This window comes from Hylaeus anthracinus, unplaced genomic scaffold (assembly GCF_026225885.1).
Source record: "Hylaeus anthracinus isolate JK02 unplaced genomic scaffold, UHH_iyHylAnth1.0_haploid 11989, whole genome shotgun sequence".
Classification (NCBI taxonomy): Eukaryota; Metazoa; Arthropoda; class Insecta; order Hymenoptera; family Colletidae; genus Hylaeus; species Hylaeus anthracinus.
Genome location: NW_026534337.1, coordinates 16,107,657 through 16,129,478, shown reverse-complemented (window position 1 = coordinate 16,129,478; position 21,822 = coordinate 16,107,657). Strand labels below are relative to the sequence as shown.

The window sequence follows — 21,822 nt, the reverse complement described above, 5'->3', positions numbered from 1 at the left end:
GACTGGCCGCTCGAATCCAAGGATTTCTACATTCTAACCCGCGCACTCGTTGATAAAACTTGTACGCCCGTTATCTGCGCTCTTAGCGAGCGTGCCGTCTTTGCGAAAACGCACGAACGGAATAATATTTTCGACTCGACCGACACTTTTCCTAGTTTTTCGGCTTTAACTTCCGTTCTATCCCCCAGACGATATCCCAACAATCCGCTAGGATAAGAAGAAGGAGAATGCTTGGCGAAATGTCGTTCGTTTCACGGTCGTATCGCTGCTCGCGTGCCACCTCTATCCGCCGCTAATAGAACGCGCGTCCCGCTATAACTTCTCTTCAACATTCTTGGTCGGCTGCTGTTCGATGGAGCTAATCGCCGATACACGTGCAAACGAGAGCGCTGTTCCCGTATCGCGATGCACCACGTGCCATCGGAAATTCCATTCACCGGCAGCGAAGAATCGCGGCAAGCGTATTATGTAATTCGTAGACGAACAGCGCCTACGAGTTTCCTGTTTCTACCAACGGCGTTCCGGCCATTTAACAGAAACAGAGGGCCTCGTATCGCTCGTCAAGTTACACGCTCGACTCGGTTTCCGCGTTCAACCGATTCCGTAGTCGATCGAAATTTCTATCGACGGCGAACGGTGCCCGAGCTGTTCGCGTTACCGCTTCGTCTCGTTAGAGTATATTTATCAAATTATCGAGCGTCTACGCCTAACGTTCCGCGCATAGCGACAGAAATCCGTGTTCCACTATGCAGAGAAAGCGCGTTAAAATCGGAAGGGGACAGGTCGGGTCCTTCCCTCGTTAGCGCACGACTCGGAGACGTTTTAATTTAACTAACAGCGCGTGTTTCGCATTCCAGCGTTGTACGCGCGCAAACGGACACTTGTCGCGTTTACGTGCAACGAGAACGTGTACTCGGACCGCTCGCTATCCCCGATATCGGTACAAATATGGTGCGATCGGTGGGACACGCTAGCGGTTTACGCCGAGCGAGTCGCGTCCCTCGACTCACGAGCACGCGCGTATCGCCGATTAGTAGCCTCTGCCGGCATTCGGCTAGGAATTTTAATCGGTTCGTCAGCGGCACGCGCGGGTCTCGAGCTCGTGGGTGGATCCCCTCGGGTAACGCCATTTCGAAACGACCACGAGAGCGTGTTCCATTTTTCTAAAAAGAAACGTATAGAAATCCAGTCGAATTGTCAACATCCAGCAGAATCACCCAGGAATTCGCTTCGATGCACTATTCCGTGGCCCATCAATCGACGGGAACAGGCTTCTCGTGACTTCGATCGTATAATCGACCGATCGACGAGTACGGACCTCGACTCCGTTGAAAAATCGAGCTTCCAGCATCGTGCTCCTAGGGTCAGGCTTCCTCGCGAGCAATCTCGTGGCGTAGACTACGGAGTCCAGTTTGCACGGTTCGGTTTCGAAGAAGTCGCGGATATGCACCTGGTCCGAAGGTAGTATCGAAGGAAAAATGTCGAGTAATCGGTGAAGACAAATGAATGACTGCTTATCGAATGTAGCGAATCACGATCGGAATTGGAATTATAAAACGAAATGTTTCGCATGCCCCTGAAAATGCAACTCTTGTAAAATTTTGCTCGTTCCTGACCTGGTCTCGCAAGTATTTCCCCAAACAGATTTGCACGACCGATCGCTCGAAGGGCTGAACGATCGGGAAGACCGTTTATGCGGTTCCTCGAACGGCGACTCGGAACTGTGACACGAAGAGGCTCATAGCGCGCGAGCGGCCCTGGAGAACCGATTCGGAGAAAAACGGAGACAACTCGGGCCCAAAGGGTACCGAAACGAAGGAGGAGAGGACTCGTTCTTACCGGTAAGAAGGCTCTCGTAAGACTGGACGACATTGCTCGTCGAGGCCAGCTTCCGCGGTTAGCACCGGCATCGAGCAGTTACGCGTTCGCACGAGAGAAGGGATAAAGCGGTGACCGTCGTTATCGTCGTCGTCGTCGTTGCCGCTGCGACGCGTCGCGGACACGTTTTTGGTCTCCGGATCTCGGAATCGGTGTCCTCAGATCCTCACCGCTTATGAAATCTTGCTGGTCCCTCGAAAGGGGGCTAGCTCGAACCGGCTGGAAAACTATGTCGGTGAGAAAAATATGTAGGTTACGATCTGTTTTATGGGCGATTCGGTAGAGAAACCAGTGTGTCCCCTTTCGATCCTGACGAAGCAGACTGCGTCGCGTTCGAATAAAGCGTAATTCTTCGATTCGAAGCAAATATTAAAGGCACGTTTTAAACTCTTCGCGAGAGTTGACTAACGTTTCTGGGCTCCATTGCTCGAAATATGACTGGAGCAGCCGTTCCAAGAAGCATAGTACACTCCGAAGAATGGAATGCGCTAAAGCACCGTCACTCGAAGGTTAAGAACTATTAATCGCGGAATGACGCGCGCTATCGTCGAACGTGTACTTTGCTGATTAATCGTCGACGCGTGTCAAACGTGCCAAGCCATGGCAGTTCTTGGTGTCGAATACTCGGATGGAAGGCCAGCCACGGTGCCGATCGGTGAGCGAGCAGGAAGTACTCGCCGGTCCATTATCCCTCGGCTGGATCTCTTAACCCGTCAGGTTATCGACAGAGATAGCTCTGATTGGATTTCGAGGTAAAATTTATGGCTCGAATCCGCGGTACGAGATACGAAAGATATTAGCGATCGAATTGGATTCGAAGGTCGTCGAGACGGTGTACGTTTTAAAGGAAACCGCAACGATCCGGCGTGGGTGGAGTTTACGACGAATCGGCATCGAATTTTTCAAGGATGACGCGTTGTTTACGAAAATCATGACCTCGCAATTTCTTTTTCATCGTATTTCGAACGGTGCTCGCACGGTTGCCAGTGTATACGCTTTCTCCGCCCATCGTAAGGAATTTACGAGAATTTAAGGAATTTCATTTGAGAAAATAATACTTTCAACTCCACGCATAGGTCTCAAAGACGAAGATGTACATCCTTTCTATAAGTATAACGCTGAGTAGTAATTGGAGAGAAGAAAGAATTCGAGGACCGAACGTCTGTCGGTATCTGACGCGCCTATTCGAGCGCGATAACCGCGGTTACTTCAATTGCAACCGTAAATTACGTCATTATGAACGCGAAATTGCGTTTGTCGCAACGCTGAGCACGCTTTCTTTCCGAAAGAAGAATCCGTCGAGCGGGTGCCTAAAAGCCCGTTCGTCCTTGGCGCGAGAAGATTCGAATCGCGTTCCGCGAGTCGACGTGTCACGAAAGTGTAGAACCTTGTACGCGAATCATTAATTGTTATTTTTATCTCTGCCGTCGGCGTTCCTTTGTCACGTCGACTCACGTCACCGCGACCTAGGAGACTTTGCGTCTACCGCCAGTGGAAATTTCGGTGATAGCAACGCTCGCGTACCGCTCCGTAACTCCAATGTTGCTCTCGAATTTATTAGCCGCTGGCTCGATCCCTCGATTTACATGATAAATAGCGGCTGTTTTATTTCGAAGATGAAATGACTCACTCCAACGAGGCACTAGGCAAATCATCGGCATTTTTACGCCAATGACTGTATCATCGTTTTAAGGTATTTTAATCCGCGCGAATACTCGAAATGTATTATCTCCGCGCGTTTAACGGGGGAAATAGGTTTAGGACTACGTTTGTTCAATGATTCGATGGAACTAAATTCCTCCCCCAAAAATTCAATATTGGATTTCTAGAAGTGTATAAACGAAAGAATTTTCTGTCATTCGCAATAAAATGATACGTTGAACAATGATGTTACTCCGAATGTAAGTTCTCTTAAATTATATACGTTCCTTTCTTGCTAAATAAATTCATGCAAATCGGCAAAAGAAGAAACATAGTCCGAAACCTATTTCCCCGTTTAAGATCGTTGAGTTTCCCAAGAGATTCGATTAGAACCGCTGAATTGAGGAGTCTGGACGGTGGCGTGGAAAAAGCAAGGTTTCGCGTCCTTAATTGCGCAACAATTTCGAGCCTATTACACAGCCTGCGGCCTGTGATTTGTACATCGAAAAACCGATTGTCTTCTCCGGATACTTAGGCCTAGAAAAGTGGGACGCAACTTAATACGTCGAACCGCGTTGAAGGGTTAATATCACGTTGCGAACGGCCTCGGCCAACGTCTGGGCGTGCGTTTCGCCTATTACTCGGGAAATCGCTTGCCTGCGAGCGTAATTTTAATTGAAGCGTTTTAATTGAAAGGCGTCTGCGACGCCGGCGAGTAATCGATCGATCCGTTCGATCGACGGAAAGTCGAGAAATCACGATCTCCGGCGTTGGCTCGTTTACCTCGAGCGCAAACAAAAACACGTGCCACGGAAAAAGATACGGTATAAGAGACGATCGAGATAATCGTTTAGCCAGTGCATTGAAACGACATTGTTCGATAAGAAACTATACAAATTACGTTTCGCGTCGAATAAATCGCTGTACGGAGTTCTTATTTGTCGTGCACCATTCGAATGAAATTCTACCCAACCCTGAAACGCAAGACCTCCGCGTGGAAACTCATTCCAACCTGTGGTTATGTTATTTGTGTGTAATTCGTCGTTTAAACACCGGTCGTGACCCGTTCGAACGTCCGGTACCGAGGAACATTCGATAAGGGAGGCCGGTACTCGTTAGTCGACGTTGCGAAATCTCTTTTTGCCAGTCAATCTCACACTCTGATTCACGCGTTACATCACGAATCGCGGGCGGTCTCGCCATCTTTTCTACGGGTTTCGCGCTCGAGCACGCAGAGACGCGGTCGCGACGAAGAAAAGGATTCGAAAATACCGATTACGAGTATCGCGTTACTTTCAGCCTGTTCATCTCAAACGGCCAACATTCCTCGCGTTCGACTTCCGTTTCGACATCGACGGAAGAAGATTATTGAGGGTATGCTCGCCGGATGTCATTCGATAGCGTCAATCGATAGGATAGAAACGATTAAGCGCGCCAATTTTTATATTAAATCGAGTACCTAGATTGTAAAAGACTCGAAAGAACAGCTAAATACGTCGAAACATGTAACTCGCAATCAGATCCGAATCGATTCGATCGGTCCTAAACGACTGGTAATGGAAAAGCGATAAGCCGCGCAAAGGCCTTGGGAAGTAATTAAAACTGATTAAACTTAAGCAAGATTAAATTGGCGATGACAAGACGAATAAAGCTTGCTATACTTCTCGCGAAAAAAGAACGGTTTCGCAAATATTCATCGCATTATCGACGTCGCGGTAACTCTGTATTATATTTACTTTAGACGTGACTGTTCCGTCGGGGTCGTTTTATATCGTTTCTTACCGGCTGCAGCACAAATTGTCGGGAATATCCTGTGGCAGCGTTCAACGAATCGTGGTAGTCGTGCGGTATCTTGATCGCGAGATCAGCTGATCGAATGATTGTAATCGGTTCAGACAAGCATATATCTTGCAGCTGGCAGACGAAAGTATCGTCTAATCGAAAATTCGCGAAAGAATAGCGACGGGCATTGTCGGTGGAAAAAGATCGCGTCGACCAAAAGTCTGGTAATAAAACACGGTAACGGATCCGATGGCGAAATCAATGCCGATTCGGTGATGAATCGGGAAAGGTTGATTTCGTGGCAGTCGTCTCGGAGCCACGGTTCCTTCGTTCTATGCACGCCCAGTTCTCCAGCGATCGCACTGTTCCCACATTATTTTCTTCGCTCTGTACGCTCGGCGTTGACGCGTGGGTCAAAGGGCCGACGAGTTAACCTTTCGGGGACGGGGTATTTTTGGGTTATACTGCGCCGTATTGGACGCAGCAACGTCGCTATTTAAAAAAAAAAACATATATAATATCATAAATCCAAAGAGATATATATGTAACGGAAAAGAGAAATGCAGTATGTGCGCTTAAAAATGAAAAATAAACATTGGTACAAAAAAGTATCAATGCCAAGGATTCTATACGGTCTGGTACGGGAAGAGGTCCCCACGGGTTAACGCCAATCGCAGCAACGCTACCGATTGGACGTGGTACATAGATAGAAGCGCATCCGCATAACTTCACCTTCGCGTATACTTCGCTTCTTGTTTGACTCGTAAATCAAATTTCTACGCTAAAGCACGGGACGATAAAAGCTCGTGCATTCGCGAAGAGTTAACCCCGACCGGAGTGCAACGTTGTAACTTAGCCAGAGCGAAATTGTTCGACTCCGTGTCCAAACAATTTCCCGAAAGATGCATGCTCCCACTGCGTAGTAAAGCTGTGGTGATTTGTTGCGGGCGCCAGGGAGCACAGCGCTGCCTGCAGCAACGCGAAATCGCTGTCGTCTCGGAACTCGAAGGATGCATCCGTGAGAGGTTTATCGTATTTCCTCGTTAACGGACTAGTACAAGTAAACTCGCGGAAATCTCGCGTCGGCCTATGAAATCCCTTTGTTACGCGACGTCGAGGTTTCGAGGCGGCGCAGAACTTTGGAAACAGGCTGCACCGGTGGCCGCAATTTTTTACCGGTGCGCGTCGACTAGACAGGGAATATTCCATAGTCAGAAATAAGATTCCAGAATGCGGAAACATCGGCATCGAAGCCGGCGGCGCGCGTCCCCGTACGTGCCTCGAGACTCCGATGACGCTGACTTCGCATGCTCTACTCGTGGGAGTGGCCCGCGAAACGAGTAGGAAGCAAATCACACCTCGAGAATCTTATCCAATTAATTTTTTTTTACCGGGGAAACTGGTGTCGGCCAGGTTCGCCGCTAACCGCGCGAAAAGAACCAATGACGTATCGAACCGATGGAAACGAATGCAAACTTAGCGAACAACGCGTCTCGATATAGTTACGAGGTTCGACTGCTGGGATTGCTCGCTTTTTGTTTGTTGACGGTACGACTACTAGAAGCATAATCTTGTTAAAAGGACTCCGAATCCGGGATCTATATTCCGCGCACGGAAGACCTAACGAGGAGGACGGAATTTTAAAACCTGGAAGTCGCTTAAAGTCGTCGGAATGTCGGTTAAGACATCATACCGTGTGTTTTTTCAATAGAAACGCACGGAATATTAACTTTCGATACAGACTAGCGGCGAAACAATACGTTATCCAGATTGTTCGATGACGATTTCGATCGGTGACATCAGTCTCGACGCGTCGAGTGTCGTTTCTTATCGTTTAAATTAACAATACGACTTATCGGACTGTTCTCATCGGTTCACCCATAATTGTACATGTAACGGATAAGAGAACGAAAGAAAACCTGCAATGACTAATTGTCCATCGAACGAACAGAACTCGCGGACTCGGTCATTTGATCTGTACAAGTAATTGGATCAAAGATACTTTTGGGGATGACAAGAAAAATCGAAATTTTCGTTTACGGTCGAAGAATCGCGCGAGACGGATCTTTTCCATTCCCTCGGGAACGAAATCTCGCCGTAGGAAATACGCGCGGTACGAGAATCGTGACTGCAACGTCTGAAAGATAGTTCGCGTCCCTTGTTCGCTCTCGTCCGTGTATCTCGACACGAGGCGTTCATTACCGGGTCGGAACGGGCTGGAACGGGCTCGTGACACGTCACGAGTATCTCAATGTGAAGTTCGCAACACGATCGAGGGCGAATTCTTGCGGACTTTCACCGCCGACCGAAGGACGGGCCATCGGCGTCGTCGTAAACCAGCGAGCATTTGCGGCTTAGCGCCATTGTTGGGCCGCGGAGCGATTGTCGGTCACGCCGAGTCGACGTTCTCGCCATGCTTTTAAAAAAAATTCATTCCAATCGGTTTCTTTTGTAAGAAGACACGCGGTTCCGAGAACGGAATGCCACGCGAGAGTGCCTCGAAAGTTTAGACACACGATTCACGGCATTCGCTTTTCAACCGTGCGAGCTGAATAGAAGTCTCGGAGCGCGGTCCGAGGATCGGGCGTATCGAGACTCGACGTTCGAATCCTGTACGATCGCATACTTTGAATCAGCGTTGCCAGCCATAGCGGATTTTAGCGACGTGAGCGACACGGAGCCAACGAGCATAGAATGTCCAAAATGTGATGGAATTTTGTGTTTACCTTCAAATATTGAGCCAAACACCCAAAAGGATTTCGTACGCCCATATTTCTACGACCATCGAATTCGGTGTACATTCCGAAAACTCTGACAGTACTGCGTCGAATATACCACCACCACTCTACTTCTTGTTTCTTATCGCTTACCTTCGTTGAGATTTTCAGCGGCAACCTCGGAGATGTTCGCGGTTCCGGTGGCGTCGTCTACCTCGTCATTCCGTGCTGCAACAAAGAGAAAAGAAACTAATGAAGGTTGTGCCTTTGCTAAATCCGTGGACGTAAAATGAAAATCGAAGAGTGCGCGTGGAACCAAACAGTCGCTCCCCTCGTCTATAAGCCAAGTTTACGTTCCGTCCTTGTACGCCTGTGTCTACGGCTGAACGTTTCCACGAGCTTTCCAGCGCCGCGATTGCGAGTGACAGGCGAGACGATTGTAACGTTTCAATTAAGAAAAATTACTCGGGAGGCGGTCGCGAAATAAGAAACGCGCGTACACAGAAGGAGTCCAGTGATAATGAGTCGAGGTAATAGCTTCTGGCTAGTGGACACAGCTGCACGGTTGACTTCGGTTGACCTGTCGCTTATTAAACATCCAGAGATGCGCGCGGAGAATCCGCGAGACGCACGACCACGCGTCGTACGAGCGTGTACCGACGCGAATTAACGCTACCGACGAGGTTTCTGTTTTCCTGCGTGTACGGAGCACCGGCCGGTTTCCGTATGCAGAACACCATTACATTCATTCAGCAATAAGCGAAATACGCGGAACGCTAAACAGGCTACGGGGACTCGACCGGTCTCCGTCTCTCTTTATCATTCGTGCTTGTTTCTTGCGACCTTGATCGCTTAACGAATGTTGCCCGTACAGATCCATATCTCGAGTACACGCCGCGTTCGGCATGCTCCCTCTCCAACGCTAAGGAACCTTTGAACTCGCTCGGCATTAATTAATACTCGGCGGTGGGTTCTCTTGTTTTGAAACGGTCGGATGGAAAAATGGATTTAATTGCTGTAATTTGCGACGGTGCCGCAAATAGATTCGGAAAATTACGGCTGTCTAGTTTCTGGGTGTCTAGCTGGAATTGCGTGCCGGATCGAAAAGGTCTTTTACGCTTGACTCGAAATTCAAAGTTGGTCGCGTACAAAGTGCAAACTGTCTGGGGCTGTTCTTCGACTCTGGCAGATCCTGACTTTTCGTTTCTGAACTAGCGGCGGATAAAGAGGCGCGAGATCTCGAGAAACGGTCAATGGAATTAGCCGAGGCTGCGAAACGAAGAACGGGTAGAATTTTCGTCGGTGGTAGAGGACGGTCGCCGCATTCTTCGACAACGAATGCTTTCGCGGAGCAAGCAGATTAAGGCGAGCGATATCGGCCGCTTTACGAGTTCTTGCGGTGCATCGTAAACCCCTGATGGCGCGCCGCGGTACGCTTAAACGCGCGATGATCGACGCGAACGCGTGGCTTAATCGACCGTTAAAATTCTATGTCCGTTTCAATTTTACGGACCGTTTAGTCGGAAGCGACGAGAGACCGCGGTCCTGCGCGAATTTGTAAAAATTCGCTCCCCCGAGCCGAGCGTGTTTCGGAGGACGCATTTTTCGATGCGATCGAACTGGAAGAAACTCGACGAAAGGACCGGCCGGGAAGTTGACATTAAGGGCTTCGGGGTAGGGAACCAGCGGAAAAAGAGAGAACCATCGGCGGAGCGACGAACAGGAAGAGGATAGGTTGGCCAGAAGAGGAAATTCGAGCGAGATGGAGAGAGAAAGAGAGAATCGGGAGGTTAGGAGGGAGTGCCTGGAAGACGTGGAAAGAGAGAAAAGGGAGCAACGAAAAATAAGAAGAGTGGTTCTCCTCTCCGGTCTCTTAGGTTGGGAGCGGGTGGCCTTGAGCAGGTCATCACCTCCGGGTGCGGTGCTGATGCTGCCCGCGCTGGACCATCTTAACTTCTCTCTCTTCTTCTTGCTCCTTCGACCCGTCCTCTCCTCCTCCGGTCAACTCTTCTTCGCCAACCTTCTCTTCCCTTCTCTGCCCGTTTCGTCTCTTCTTTCCTCTTTCCTCTTTCCCTTTCCTTTACACTTTTCCACGGACCTCCGCCGTGCACCGCGGAACAATCCGTCCGAGCTAACTCCGCTAGCGGGGACCGACCGGATTCACCAAGGGGACGACGTTCCTCGTCGTCGCACCGAGAACTCCACGACCAGAACAATCCCTTCGTTTCGTTCCCTTATTTCTTCTCTTGCACTGTATTATCAATCAGAGATATTCATATTTCCCTTTTCTCGCAACACGTCACATTTATGCTCCTACCTCGACGAAAAAGCTGCACCTCGATACGTTAATTTTTTTTTACTTAAGAAACTCCGGACTGCCGTGTTGCGTGCGAGGTTCGGACGTCGCGCGAGCATATCCGGACGTCGTCGAACCTCGCAGTTCGAAGCTTTCGGCGTCCAAGTCGTGTCGAAGTCGTTTAGCCTCGCAAAGAGTCGTTTCAGCGACGCGATAAATCGTCGACTAATTGGAAGAGCAAGATTTCGAGAGCGGTCGTCCGAACGGGAAAGGGAATCACGCAAATCGAGTTTGACAAAGTGGATCGGCCGTAACGCCCCTCGAACGACGTAATGGTCGACGCGTGGCGGCGTCAGCGTGTCCGCAGGTACAACGCGAAATCGTTTCGGTAAGATCCGCCGGGGCGAACACCGGCAACCGAAGGACCGACTTAAGTGAATGAGAAAGATAAACATAATAATTACGAGAAATTGCGGGCTGCCGCTGAAAACGGCATCGAGGCGAGCCGGCACGACGCCATGGGAGGATCTCGAGCGCCGGGACGTATCGAGGCGCGTTCGCGGTGTTCAATTAAATCAAAGTATCGGTTCGTCAAAATCCTTTTTTCGACGTTGAAACGCGCTTCGCCGTATCGTAGGGAATTTCTAAGACTAGGTGATCTAGCTTATCCGAACGAATAAATAGAGATTGTAATAGGCTCTGTCGAGGTGAACAACGAATAATTTAATCGCAAAAACGTGTTACATTTTGTGACGCGGAAGGTCGCACCGAACACCTGGAAAGGTATGCGGCCCACGTGTTCCTGCTTCGTGATCTGAAATATAATTCATCACGAATTCGTGGCCGGTCGGAAGCATCTCGGGCGATTATGCAAATGAAAGGAACTGCACCGGTCGATCGGCCGAATTCGTCACGGCCGGAGGCGTGGTTGACCGGAAGTGCGTTGCCCGTCGCGTGGGTACCCGTTCTTGGAGGACGACGTAACGCAAACTTGCTCCGATAATAGGCGCGTTCGCTCTCACGGGCACGATTCGCAATTAACGACGATCCGAGCGGTTTCAAAGTACCTTGCCCCACCTGTCTCTTTTCCGTTCGGGGAAGTTTCTTTCGCGTCCGCGACGTTACTTTCCAGCTCGTCGAGCCTAACCTCGGAACGCGCCGATGCTGACGTCGCGTGGGATCGTTTAATCGTAAACTCGTTTACGGGTACTGTTCGCTGCGAGGAAAGCGCGAGGCGCGCGCTCCAACACCGCGTTCCAGCAAAAGTGTGTATTACAACGCGAGTCGACGTAACTCCCATAACGCAGACCGCAGAGCGAGGAAGCATGGTAAAATTACCGGGCGCAGCACGGTCACGGAGCGACGCCAGTGTTCGCGCAATTATTAGCTCGTCGTTAATTAGCCTAGATTCAATTAAACCTCGCCAGAGCCTGGCCGTTACTCGGATAATTATGGAATGGCGCGATCGGCGGTTAATGCCTAACCCAAGATCCCATCTGTCCCGTCCATTGATGGAAAACGGCAAACAGTGGGCATTATCGCAAGTAGCGCGACCGTGGTTGAACGTGACGTAACCGTGGCGTTGAAGTCAGGGCTTGGCAAACTCGGGCCCCGCGGGCCAGATCTAGCTTGCCACGTATTATCGCGTGGTCCGCGAGCTATTTTAAACGAATTCCACGGTGGAATCGGAAAATTGCTGCTTGCTTCGGTATTCACGATACGACGAACGAGTAAAACCTTCTGTGCTCCGAGAATACTTTTAAACGAAGAATGACTAGCGATGTCGCGGTTGAACAATTTAAGTTAACCAACGGCTAGTCGGGGAGACGGAGCTCGCGTGTTTCTTGGGCGCCGCATCGCCGCGAAGTCTGCGTTTCACGGCGCGTAACGAATATCGACTCGACGACGATGCACGCGGTTAGGGCAATTAGAGCGCGCAGCTTCATCGGACGCGATAGAAATTATCGCGTCGGCGGTGTATTATTAACACTTCTGGAATCTACGGCCGAATCGGTACACGTCGCGAGGTAATCGTCGGGCATTATACGCTCGCGCGATCCCTACGGGGCACGCGATACACACACGCCGCTTGCGAAATAAATAAACGGCCGGCCGATCGCTCTCGCGGTTAACAGAGTATGTATCTCGCGAGTTACAGCGACCGAGTACTTGGCGCCTGCCAGATAACACCAGCCTCTTCCGACGAACACATCGGTGCGTGTCGTGCGAGAATTTAATATGTATACGTCACCGTACGCACGCACGCGGAGATGCGTCCGATGAATGAGCTAATTGTGCCGTCTATGACGCGAACCCCGTCCCTTTTATTCTCGCGAGACTTCGACGACCCTCCTCTCTGGCTCTTCCCGCGAACGCCAATTGCGAAATCGACGAGGAAAAACATTCGACGCGTTAACGACGCTCGAATAGAATTAAGACACCTTTTCTGCGAGGAACGCGGATGGCCATTGCGTCCATCGGGAGCCGTGGATTAATAGCGACGAGCGATCCGTAGCAACGAGTTTTACGATTCGATAATCGACGAGTATTTCGAGAAACGTGTCACGATACTGTCGCAATTTTACTGTTACGCATGTACAAAGTCTAAAAGCAACGACGATGTTTTTACGTTGTCGGTAGTTTTCAGGAGCCGCAAAAATCGTCGAGGACAATTTCCTGCGTGGCGGGACAGAAATCAATCGGGATGCCAGGCTTTCTCGAGGGCTTCGTTGCCACGGCATTCGAGCGTGTGCCTCTGATTTCTCGAAGAAATAACTACGAGACGAGTCGGTAAATAGTACGAGACAGGTGGAGCCCATCTGCAGTGTCAGCTGCCAGCGTCCGAAGCCCTTGGCGTGGTCTACCCTTGAGATTCGAAATATATCGTGCGCGCGAGCAAACGAGCCGAGAGCGAGCGAACGGCAGCTGCTGTTGCGCTTTTCTGTGGGTGGCGAGTGAAAGTGTGGCTTCGAGGCCAACGCGGGCGACAAATTGAATTTTTGCAACTCCATCCTCCGGGCAAATCTGCTTAACGAAAATCACCCGGGTCGCTGGTCAGAAAATCGCGACTCCTCGTATTCCTTTCTCTTCGAATTACTCCAGACGCTGTGTCCGAGTTAGGTCCGCGTCGCATCTGGATTTTGTTGCTTCGACGGCAACGATAGCAACGCGAAGATGTATTTCGTAAAACGTATAAAATAAAAAAAAAAAAACGGAATAGACCCCTGAAAGTTATTAGTTCCAGGCTGCGATAAATTTAGACCCACCACTGCCATACAAACTTAAACAGATTGCTGTTTCAATTCCTCGCGCACAGCGAGTCTGATGCAGCATCAATCGTAACGTCGACGTCATAAATATTTTTCCCGGTGGGTGTAAGAACCTAAATGTCGTCCGGTCCCCAGCGTGGTCTCGTAAGGTTAAACGAGGAAGCGACGGGTCCGTAAACCTTGAAACGAATATTTTTGAACGCGTCGCGACAATTTATCGTACCTTTTTTCGTTCCAGAGGCTTTTTAGACGACACGGATGGAAGCCCACGGTCCGGGGGAGATTCTTTTTTAACCCGCGAAGCTGCATGGCGCGCGTTCCTTTAATGCCCCGCATCCTGCTGCTGAAAGCGTTCTCGCGTCGTATGCGCGAACGTCGTGGAAGACTGGATCGTAATTTCGAGACTGCCGATCGGTCATTGGCTCCGCGACGTCGAAAGCGGTTTTCCTTTCGACCGGATTTTATTCGACACCGGTACGCCGATGACGCGATTAATTTGTGACTCGGTCGTCGATAGCGAATGATTACAGTCGATTACGCCAACGTTGGAGACAGCCGAACTTTCGCGAGCAGAGACGCGATCTCAATCATTACCAGCGGAAAATCAATTCTACGATTTCGTGGAGTTCGAGCACCATCCTCGTATAAATATTTTCCATCCAGATTACGCGCGCACATCGCGTCGGGCGCCACCGTGTTGCGTTCCGTTTATTCGTTCGGTTGTCGAATCGAAATCTTCGCTTCGATTTCTCGTTCGCTATTAGCATCGGAATGCGAGCTCTAGTAGATACGTTATTCGCGCGAATAGGTCTTGTACGCCAATTGAACAACTACGTGGAGAATCGAGAAGCCTTGAAAGAAAATATTCAAATACCTTTTCGTGTTGCGATTCGGTAGCTGCGGTTTGTGAAGCAGGAACCCGATCCCTCGAAACACTCGAGTTTTAAGATCCCCCTGATCGTTCACAATCCTTGGAGAAGACTGGGCAGGTTGCACAGCCCGACGATCAGGAACGAAGCACTTTGAAAATCGAACATGACGCGTAACGAGCGAAAATCGACAGCCAACGATCGGGTCACGGTCGAAATTTAACCGAACGATTCACAAGTACGGGACGACAGTCTGTTTACAATTTGTAGATTTTAGTCGAGGACAGTTGGAATAGACGAGCAGGCGACGAAACAAGGGAAACGATGACTGGGGACGACGAAGAGTTGCACGTGAAATTGTTGGAAAGTATTTTGACAAGTGTACGGTACGCGAGAGGTAAAACAGACGAGAGACCGGAACGTTTTGACTCGGAGCGTCGAGAGGAGACTGGCGAACGCCTTTCTGCCTCTGCCTGGGACATCGCTGGGCATCCCTTTCCACCAATGATGAGGCTTCCTTGCTGGTCTCGCGGAGAGACCGAGGTACCTTTACTCTTGATAGGTTACCTTCGAGTTAACTCGATAGGATCGTAAATGCGCGCATGCATATAAATTACTCTTTCGATCTTGGAAATCGCAAGTATTTTTGGACCGGAAGATTCGCGAGTCGGTACCCAGAAGTGGTACAAAATGTTTGCTCGTCCATTCTACGATATTCGATCCTGTAACGTAAATTCTAATTTCTATTCAACGAATAATGAATGTACACGTTCGTATATCTGGGCAGGAATTTTTCGCACGACCTTGAGGAGTTTAATTTACGAAGGAGAAAAATGATAAATTACGATGCAGGAACAGGTGCTCCGGGGCCCGCTTTAATTCAAACAGAACATTAAATCCGAGGGGGAAAGGTGTCCGTGCGTATCGGATGACCAATAATAAGATGCTAGACCGCAAGGGCCACGAGGCAGATGGATCGCGGATATCGCTTCGTGGCGATATATCGATCGCGCGAAACAATTATTGCCAGCCAGTCTGGACGTGCAATCTCTGACACAGGTCAGAAGTGTATCGGATCGATTTAGAACGTACTCTCACCGCGTGCGAGTTCCAACGGACAAAAGGTATCTCTTTTCGAGGCAGCGTTATTGTCCGCGTGCGAGCCGCGAGATCGAACGTCGATAAGCCATTACGATGGCCGCGGGGCGCTGAGCACGCACAATGCCGCCCAATCCGTCGTGAAAAAAGAAATATTCCGAGTTACACGTTCTACCGACCTTGCGTCTTCTTCGCTCGTTGATCGCGCGTGACCCGTGGCATCTCCTTTTCGCGGTGGAACGCGGTTCGTCCTATCGGTAGATTCATCTGCCGCAGCTCGGTTATAGAGAGAAGAGTTCTTCAACCTCACGAAACTCGAGGACCCAACGCCGCCGTAATCTTGACGAAGCGGCAGATTGTCCGCGACACGGAGGAACGTGTCACGTTTTACCGGAAGTCTCGACGGCGGTGCAGCGATTCAGGGGGTAAGTTAATCTCGCAAAACACGAGAAACCGGGCTCGTCGCGATATCAAACGGGCTGATTTCAAATCGAAACGGAATCGAGCGCAATATTTATCTAGATACAAGTCTCTTTCATCTCTGATTTCAAAATAACGATCTTGTCGCGACGAACCGAGCGCTCCCCTTATCGGAAGACTCATTTGCTATGCGATTTCGAAGACAACCGTCATTAGCCTAACGAACAGCCGAGCGATCAGCCACGCAGCGACATCGACGCGTCGGTCAAAGTTTCGAAAGGATGGTAACCTCGTGGATTTTTTCGGGATGGAAAGCAACTCTCGTTCGAATTCCACGCCGACGATGTATTATTCAACGAGTGTGATTCTTGTCCACGCGAAAAAGGAATTTCGAAGAGGAACATGTGCAACATTGTTAACCATCTGGCATTGCAACGCTACGTTCTCTTTGGGTATGTACATATACAATTCCGTAACGTTAGCATGCATCTTATGTTATAATTTCATGCTGTCGATGCGTGGTTCATACATGTTTCATGGGGCTAGAATTCAATAGAATCGTTTTGCAACTGCGTTTTGGAAAGTCATACGCCTATGTGCGTCGGTTAGCATAACGTCTCGCGATACGAAACGACGTTCCACGCGGACACGTAATCGGCGATGTTGACGTTTCGAGTCTTTGTTTGTCGAGGTGACCCTGACGATGAGACATGGAAATTTTTGAAAAATCTCTCGTTACGATAACGGCCTGTACGCGATAGCAAACGTTAGACGCTCGATGTTGTGTAAACATCGGAAATTAATTCGCGAACAAATATGGAATTCCGAGGAAACTTTAATACGTTGCGTCGCGATTAGATACGTTCGATTCGGAATTGGAAATCTCCGATAGCAGCGTCGAACTTGTCGTGTTCTGTATTCGAGTTTTTAACAAACTCGTATCGAATAATCAAGAATAAATCGCGAACAAGTCGCGAATAAGTCGCGAAACACGGTTCGCAGCATTGCTTTTCTCGTCGACGCAAATTCGACGAAACTCGAGCCGCCTCGTAAAAGGAATCTTCTCGAGTCGGAGAGCAATAACGAGGTGCCGGTGCGCCCTCGACTGGAATTGAGCGTCACTGATGAGTGTTTCGCCATACGGCGACTGGAGTCGAATAGCCGGTAAAAAAGAAGTTAGCTGGCCTTTGAGGGCTCGAATTTCCTCGAGTTCGAGTGTGCCACTCGGGCTCCGCATGAAAGGCGAGGCTCCGCAAAGACCTACACACGCGCCGCCATTTATACACTCGATTGTTTCGTGTACGACTTTGCATTTCAAGTTGCACGGTATTCGCGAATAAATCAAATTTGTCGTTTTGTGGCTGAAAACATCTATCGTTCGATCATAAATATTTTACGTTAAATTCAAGTTTATCTTTGCAAAATGACCGAGCATTTTTTTTTTGAAAAGAGGAACGCATCGAGTAGACTACAGACGACGCAACATGGCGCGCCGCAGAGACGACTCGAGCGCGTCGCGCGCGTAGAGGAGGCGATTTAAGCGTACAACGTTTTAACGTTTCCACGTTATTTGGTAACACGTAACGTGTTCGAATTACCGCTATCCTAGGTGCATTTGCATGCACGTCGCGCTGCCTGCTCCGATGTCCCTGACAATGACGAACGTGATGTAAATGTCGGATGCATACTTGTAAAGGCCGTCTCATTGTCACGCAGGGTAGACACGGCTTTAAATTGTATCTAGAATTTCGCGGTTGTCGAACGGTCGTCGGCTCGGTAGTCAGCGAATCAGAATACCGGTTAACGGACACGCGAATACGAGTCGGTTATTTTGGAGAAAGATCTTCGAGTCGACGATCGTTCCCTACGTGTCTTTTCGAATGAATGTACTGGATAATAGGTCCAAGAACACCGCGATCGATGGTCAACCACCTTCAAAAATTGAAAACTTTGTCTCAACTTCCGACAAAGCGCGAGTCGGGAGTTAACAGGTAAAGAAAAGCCCGGAGCCGGTTCAGCGGTGCCTCAAAGGAGAGTCACGCGTCGTTGATTAGTTAGCACAAGAATGTTGACTGTGCAAAGTTGCGCGGCGCGCGTGGGAAACCGCAGAACGGTGGACGTCGCGGAAGAAGCGCCGATGAAAAAAATCGCGATTCGTCGATGGATACGGTTCTCGTTGTTCGTCACGAACGAGCGAGCGAACGGGATCGGGGGCGACGGGAAAACGCTGAAAACGAAAGTCACCGACGATATCGGTGCTCTCGATTCGCGGTCGGAACAACGAGGAACCGCTGTTCTCTTTGGAATCCTTGCGGCGAGTCGGCGAGCAGCAGAGCCGCGCGCGATGGTCGCGTTCTAAGAGCCGCGCGACAAAAAAGAAACCGGTCGAACTTCTTCCGTTTCGCGAACGAAGCGGCATGGAAGGCTCTGGCGAGTTCAAACTTGGCGCGAGCAGCTCTATAAATGCAGAAAGAGAGGGAGAGAAGCCGGACCGCGCGCATCGCTGGAATGCGAGAATCTGCAGCTTGCACGAATTCCTCCTGCGTCCGGGGTCCGGACCCTCCAATTAGAGCCAGCCTGAACTCCAACGGGATCTTCTCGATTCCATCTCGTAATCTTCCAAGCTATTATAGGCGAGATACGAATATCATTCGGTCCATTGATTGGAAACGATCGAGACAATGGTTGGTCCAAGAAAAACGGAGAAAGCACGTTCTCCACCTTTTCCCAATTCTGTTACGTAGCATTGCTACGAAAGTATTAAAATAAAGTATTAATCGAGCATATGAGTCGGAGCTACCGAAACAGGGTGACCGAAGGGTCAAACAGGCGATAACTGGGAGCTACGCGAGAGTATTAGCGCGTGGTCGGATGCCTAGCTTCGTGGTTCTAATGTCTGTCCCCGAGTCCGAGCAGGGGACAACTTTTTGAGCGATAAAGCATTCCGAGGGGGGCAAGTCGCGAAGGTTATCGATAACTGGATGTCCTCGGCACCAGGATCGAAAGAAACCGATCTTTTACCGGTGTCTAAGCGGCATTCGCGCAATGTCGCCGCTTATAGCGACCGGAGGCATTCCGAGCGAGTAAAAATCCCTGCTGATTGCCCGGCAGTGCTTCCATCGCGCGCGAGTTCCGGATCGCGGACGTCGTCGCTCGACGGCTACGGTGCTCGTTTTCTCGACTGTATTTTAGCGCCCCGTGTCGCAGAGAGGCCGAGTGACTGCTACGTCGACGATAAGTCGCCACGTCGAGTCGCGAGAGTAACTGTAAAGGGACGTCTCCTGTCTCGGCTCGATCCGATGAAACTGCTACCGCGAGGAAAAGCTGCTTACGCTGGGAGCCGAATATTTATTTCGCTGTCTCGCGTGACAAACGATGCGACGGATAGAACCCGAAAATAAGTATCAACCGCCTGCGCGCTTCTGATTTCCACTCGCGCCAACGCGCGGGAGATCGCGGACACGTGCGTTGCGACATTTGGAGACATCGATGCGTGAGCGAAATCGGATCGGCATTCACGCGGGAAGTCCCGGTGAACACCTGTGGCAGCAGAGCCGGTGTGGTATCGCGTCGGCGTAATTACGCATTCGTTTGGACTGGAGCAGTTTTCCATGCTCGTCCATACTAATTGCTCGCAACCGGCGCTTGCTAGCGTCGTTAGGTAATTGCTCGAGGAAACGTAGAAATCTCTTCCGCCGTTCGAGCGTTAATTCGTTTATTTCGCTTCGTTGCACCGGCACGAAACAGAATATAAAAAGAAACGGAGAAAAAGAGAGAAGCACAGCGGTTATACCACGACGGGAGAACAAAGATCCGGAACGGCTCTTTTCCAACCTGACTCGAAACTTATAAGAATCGACGACAGCGGTGAATTTGCGCGATGAAATCGTTCCCCTTGTTCCACCGCGATCCCTCGAATTCCCCGGGGCACGGGGCACGCGCGTGTTTGCATGAGTACAAGTATGACTTATCGAAGCTAATCGAATCGATGTCGGTGCGCAGGCACCTTCCGGGTTGGCGCATTGGAATGTCGTCGCTTCAATCGGACGTATTGGCCGCACGTAGGCGCGGAGTAGATCCTTTCAGACGCGATTGCCTCCATTCTCTCTCGACGTAATGACGAGTATGACTTTTTTTTATCTTTCTTTTCCTCGGTCGAATTTTCTCGTGGTTTCGTAACGTCCTGGGCTGCTTATCTATTCGCCGTACATTCGAATGGGCCGATCGAAGACTCGGCTGGCATTTCCGGGATCGAGCGTGCGATTCCCGTTTCGTTCGACGCGAGAACGTTGCTTTTCCACGGGTTTATCGCGTGCTGGACGTGCCAGGACCGGGTACAACCCGTTCCATTGGGTTTATTAAACGGATATCTCTTACCGGGATTGAATATCGGTGACCCCTAGGGATCCTTCGACGTCTGATCTTCGGTCGTCAGGAGTTTATACCGTTTGCCAAGCGTTAAACTCTTTCAGGCTCTTTTACGAGGATCGAGCGTCCGCTTTCGCTAAATTTTAACGACCCGCGCGGCTAATTAATACGGCATCCCGATGAAAGTAGTAACCTCCGGGGCCCTGTCCGTTCGAGGGAACGCGATGACCTGTCACCTAGTCGTTCTCGTCGTACATTTATCTTACGATAGCGCGCGAACGACGGATAAACAGCGATCCTTTCGACTAAACGGTTTTTAAAGCGTCGGCCAACCGGTTCTCCCAGCGAAACGATCGTCCGCGAGGTCGCCTATCATCGCGGCTGACTTACTCGCGGCTCGCGCGATAAATAAAATCGAACGATCTAATTTCAGTTCCGTGGAAAAAAGGAGAAAGATTCGCGACTCGCTGGCGCGCATCGATCGACCCTCGCCGTTTGACCGTGACTTCATAATTGCTCGGTGAACGATCCGCCGTCGAGTTTATTCCCGTGAGCATCGGAACGAACCGTTTCGCGAGCGTTCCGACGCTTCCTCGAGCGACTCGCCTCCGATAGTTTCTCCGAATGATCGATTCGACCAATCATCGGTCGTGACCAGTTCCTTGGAACCGAATAGAAAACGGCCAATACCAGAGGAGTTATCGCGTGGCCTCGGTTAATGCACCAAATACGATGTACATCCTCGTTCAGAAGTATTAGGGGAGCCCAAGCATCGTAACATATAAAATTGAAGTTATCGATAAAACGTCTAATAAATGCTCTTAAGACTCCCCGTTCAGGCGGACACTCGCACGTCAGAGCGTCCCGTCCGCAAAGGGTTAAAGTACAGAAACCGACATCCCGAATTTGAAGAGCGGCGAAAGACGTTGTCGAGATGCGTGCAATTTTCTTCCCGTTGCAATTTCCTATTTCCACCGACCAAGCACGGCATCCATTGCGCGCATGAATATTAAACGGCCCAAGGGAAAGTCGGGGATCATTATTGCCGCGATGAATCCGATTGGTTTCGATCTGGAAGCCACGAGTATCTCCTGTTCGCAGAACGGACTAATCGCTCGCGGACGAAACCAGCAATATCGGTAATTGCAACGATCGGACTGCTACAGCGATTGCTTTCCTTCGTTTTAACGGATGTCGATGGCTGGCTCGGGGCTTGCGATTTAAGAAAGGAATTCGAAGCGCGGCGTACGAATAAGGGATTGCATTCGCGCGTCAGGTAGCTACGGCGTCAACCTTTTGGCCGATAGGTGAGTAGTCGAATAATCGAGCAATGACGCGAGGCGATTGTAGGGTAATCCGGTTATCTTTAGGTCAGTATACTGCGCGCAGCATCCAGGCTCCGTGGAATGTCGTCTCCTCCGTACGGGCTCATAGGCGGTAGGTACGTGTATGCGCGAGCGTTCGCCAGAGATTGCGGTCTCTTC

General features: G+C 50.1%; 1 protein-coding gene and 1 long non-coding RNA gene across 2 annotated transcripts in view; one reads left to right on the top strand and one right to left on the bottom strand.

Annotated features, from left to right (window-relative positions):
* LOC128887460 (uncharacterized) overlaps window positions 1-21,822 on the bottom strand; it is a 41,947-nt gene that overhangs the window by 6,775 nt on the left and 13,350 nt on the right. The window contains exon 6 of the mRNA XM_054143336.1: window positions 8,172-8,246. Coding sequence (XP_053999311.1) covers window positions 8,172-8,246 — 75 coding nt within the window. The remainder of the gene's footprint in view (window positions 1-8,171; window positions 8,247-21,822) is intronic.
* The window catches only part of LOC128887537 (uncharacterized), a 29,529-nt gene continuing 22,170 nt past the window's right edge, over window positions 14,464-21,822 (top strand). Inside the window, exons 1-2 of the long non-coding RNA XR_008460055.1 lie at window positions 14,464-15,975; window positions 16,173-16,422. This is a non-coding gene — a long non-coding RNA (uncharacterized LOC128887537). The remainder of the gene's footprint in view (window positions 15,976-16,172; window positions 16,423-21,822) is intronic.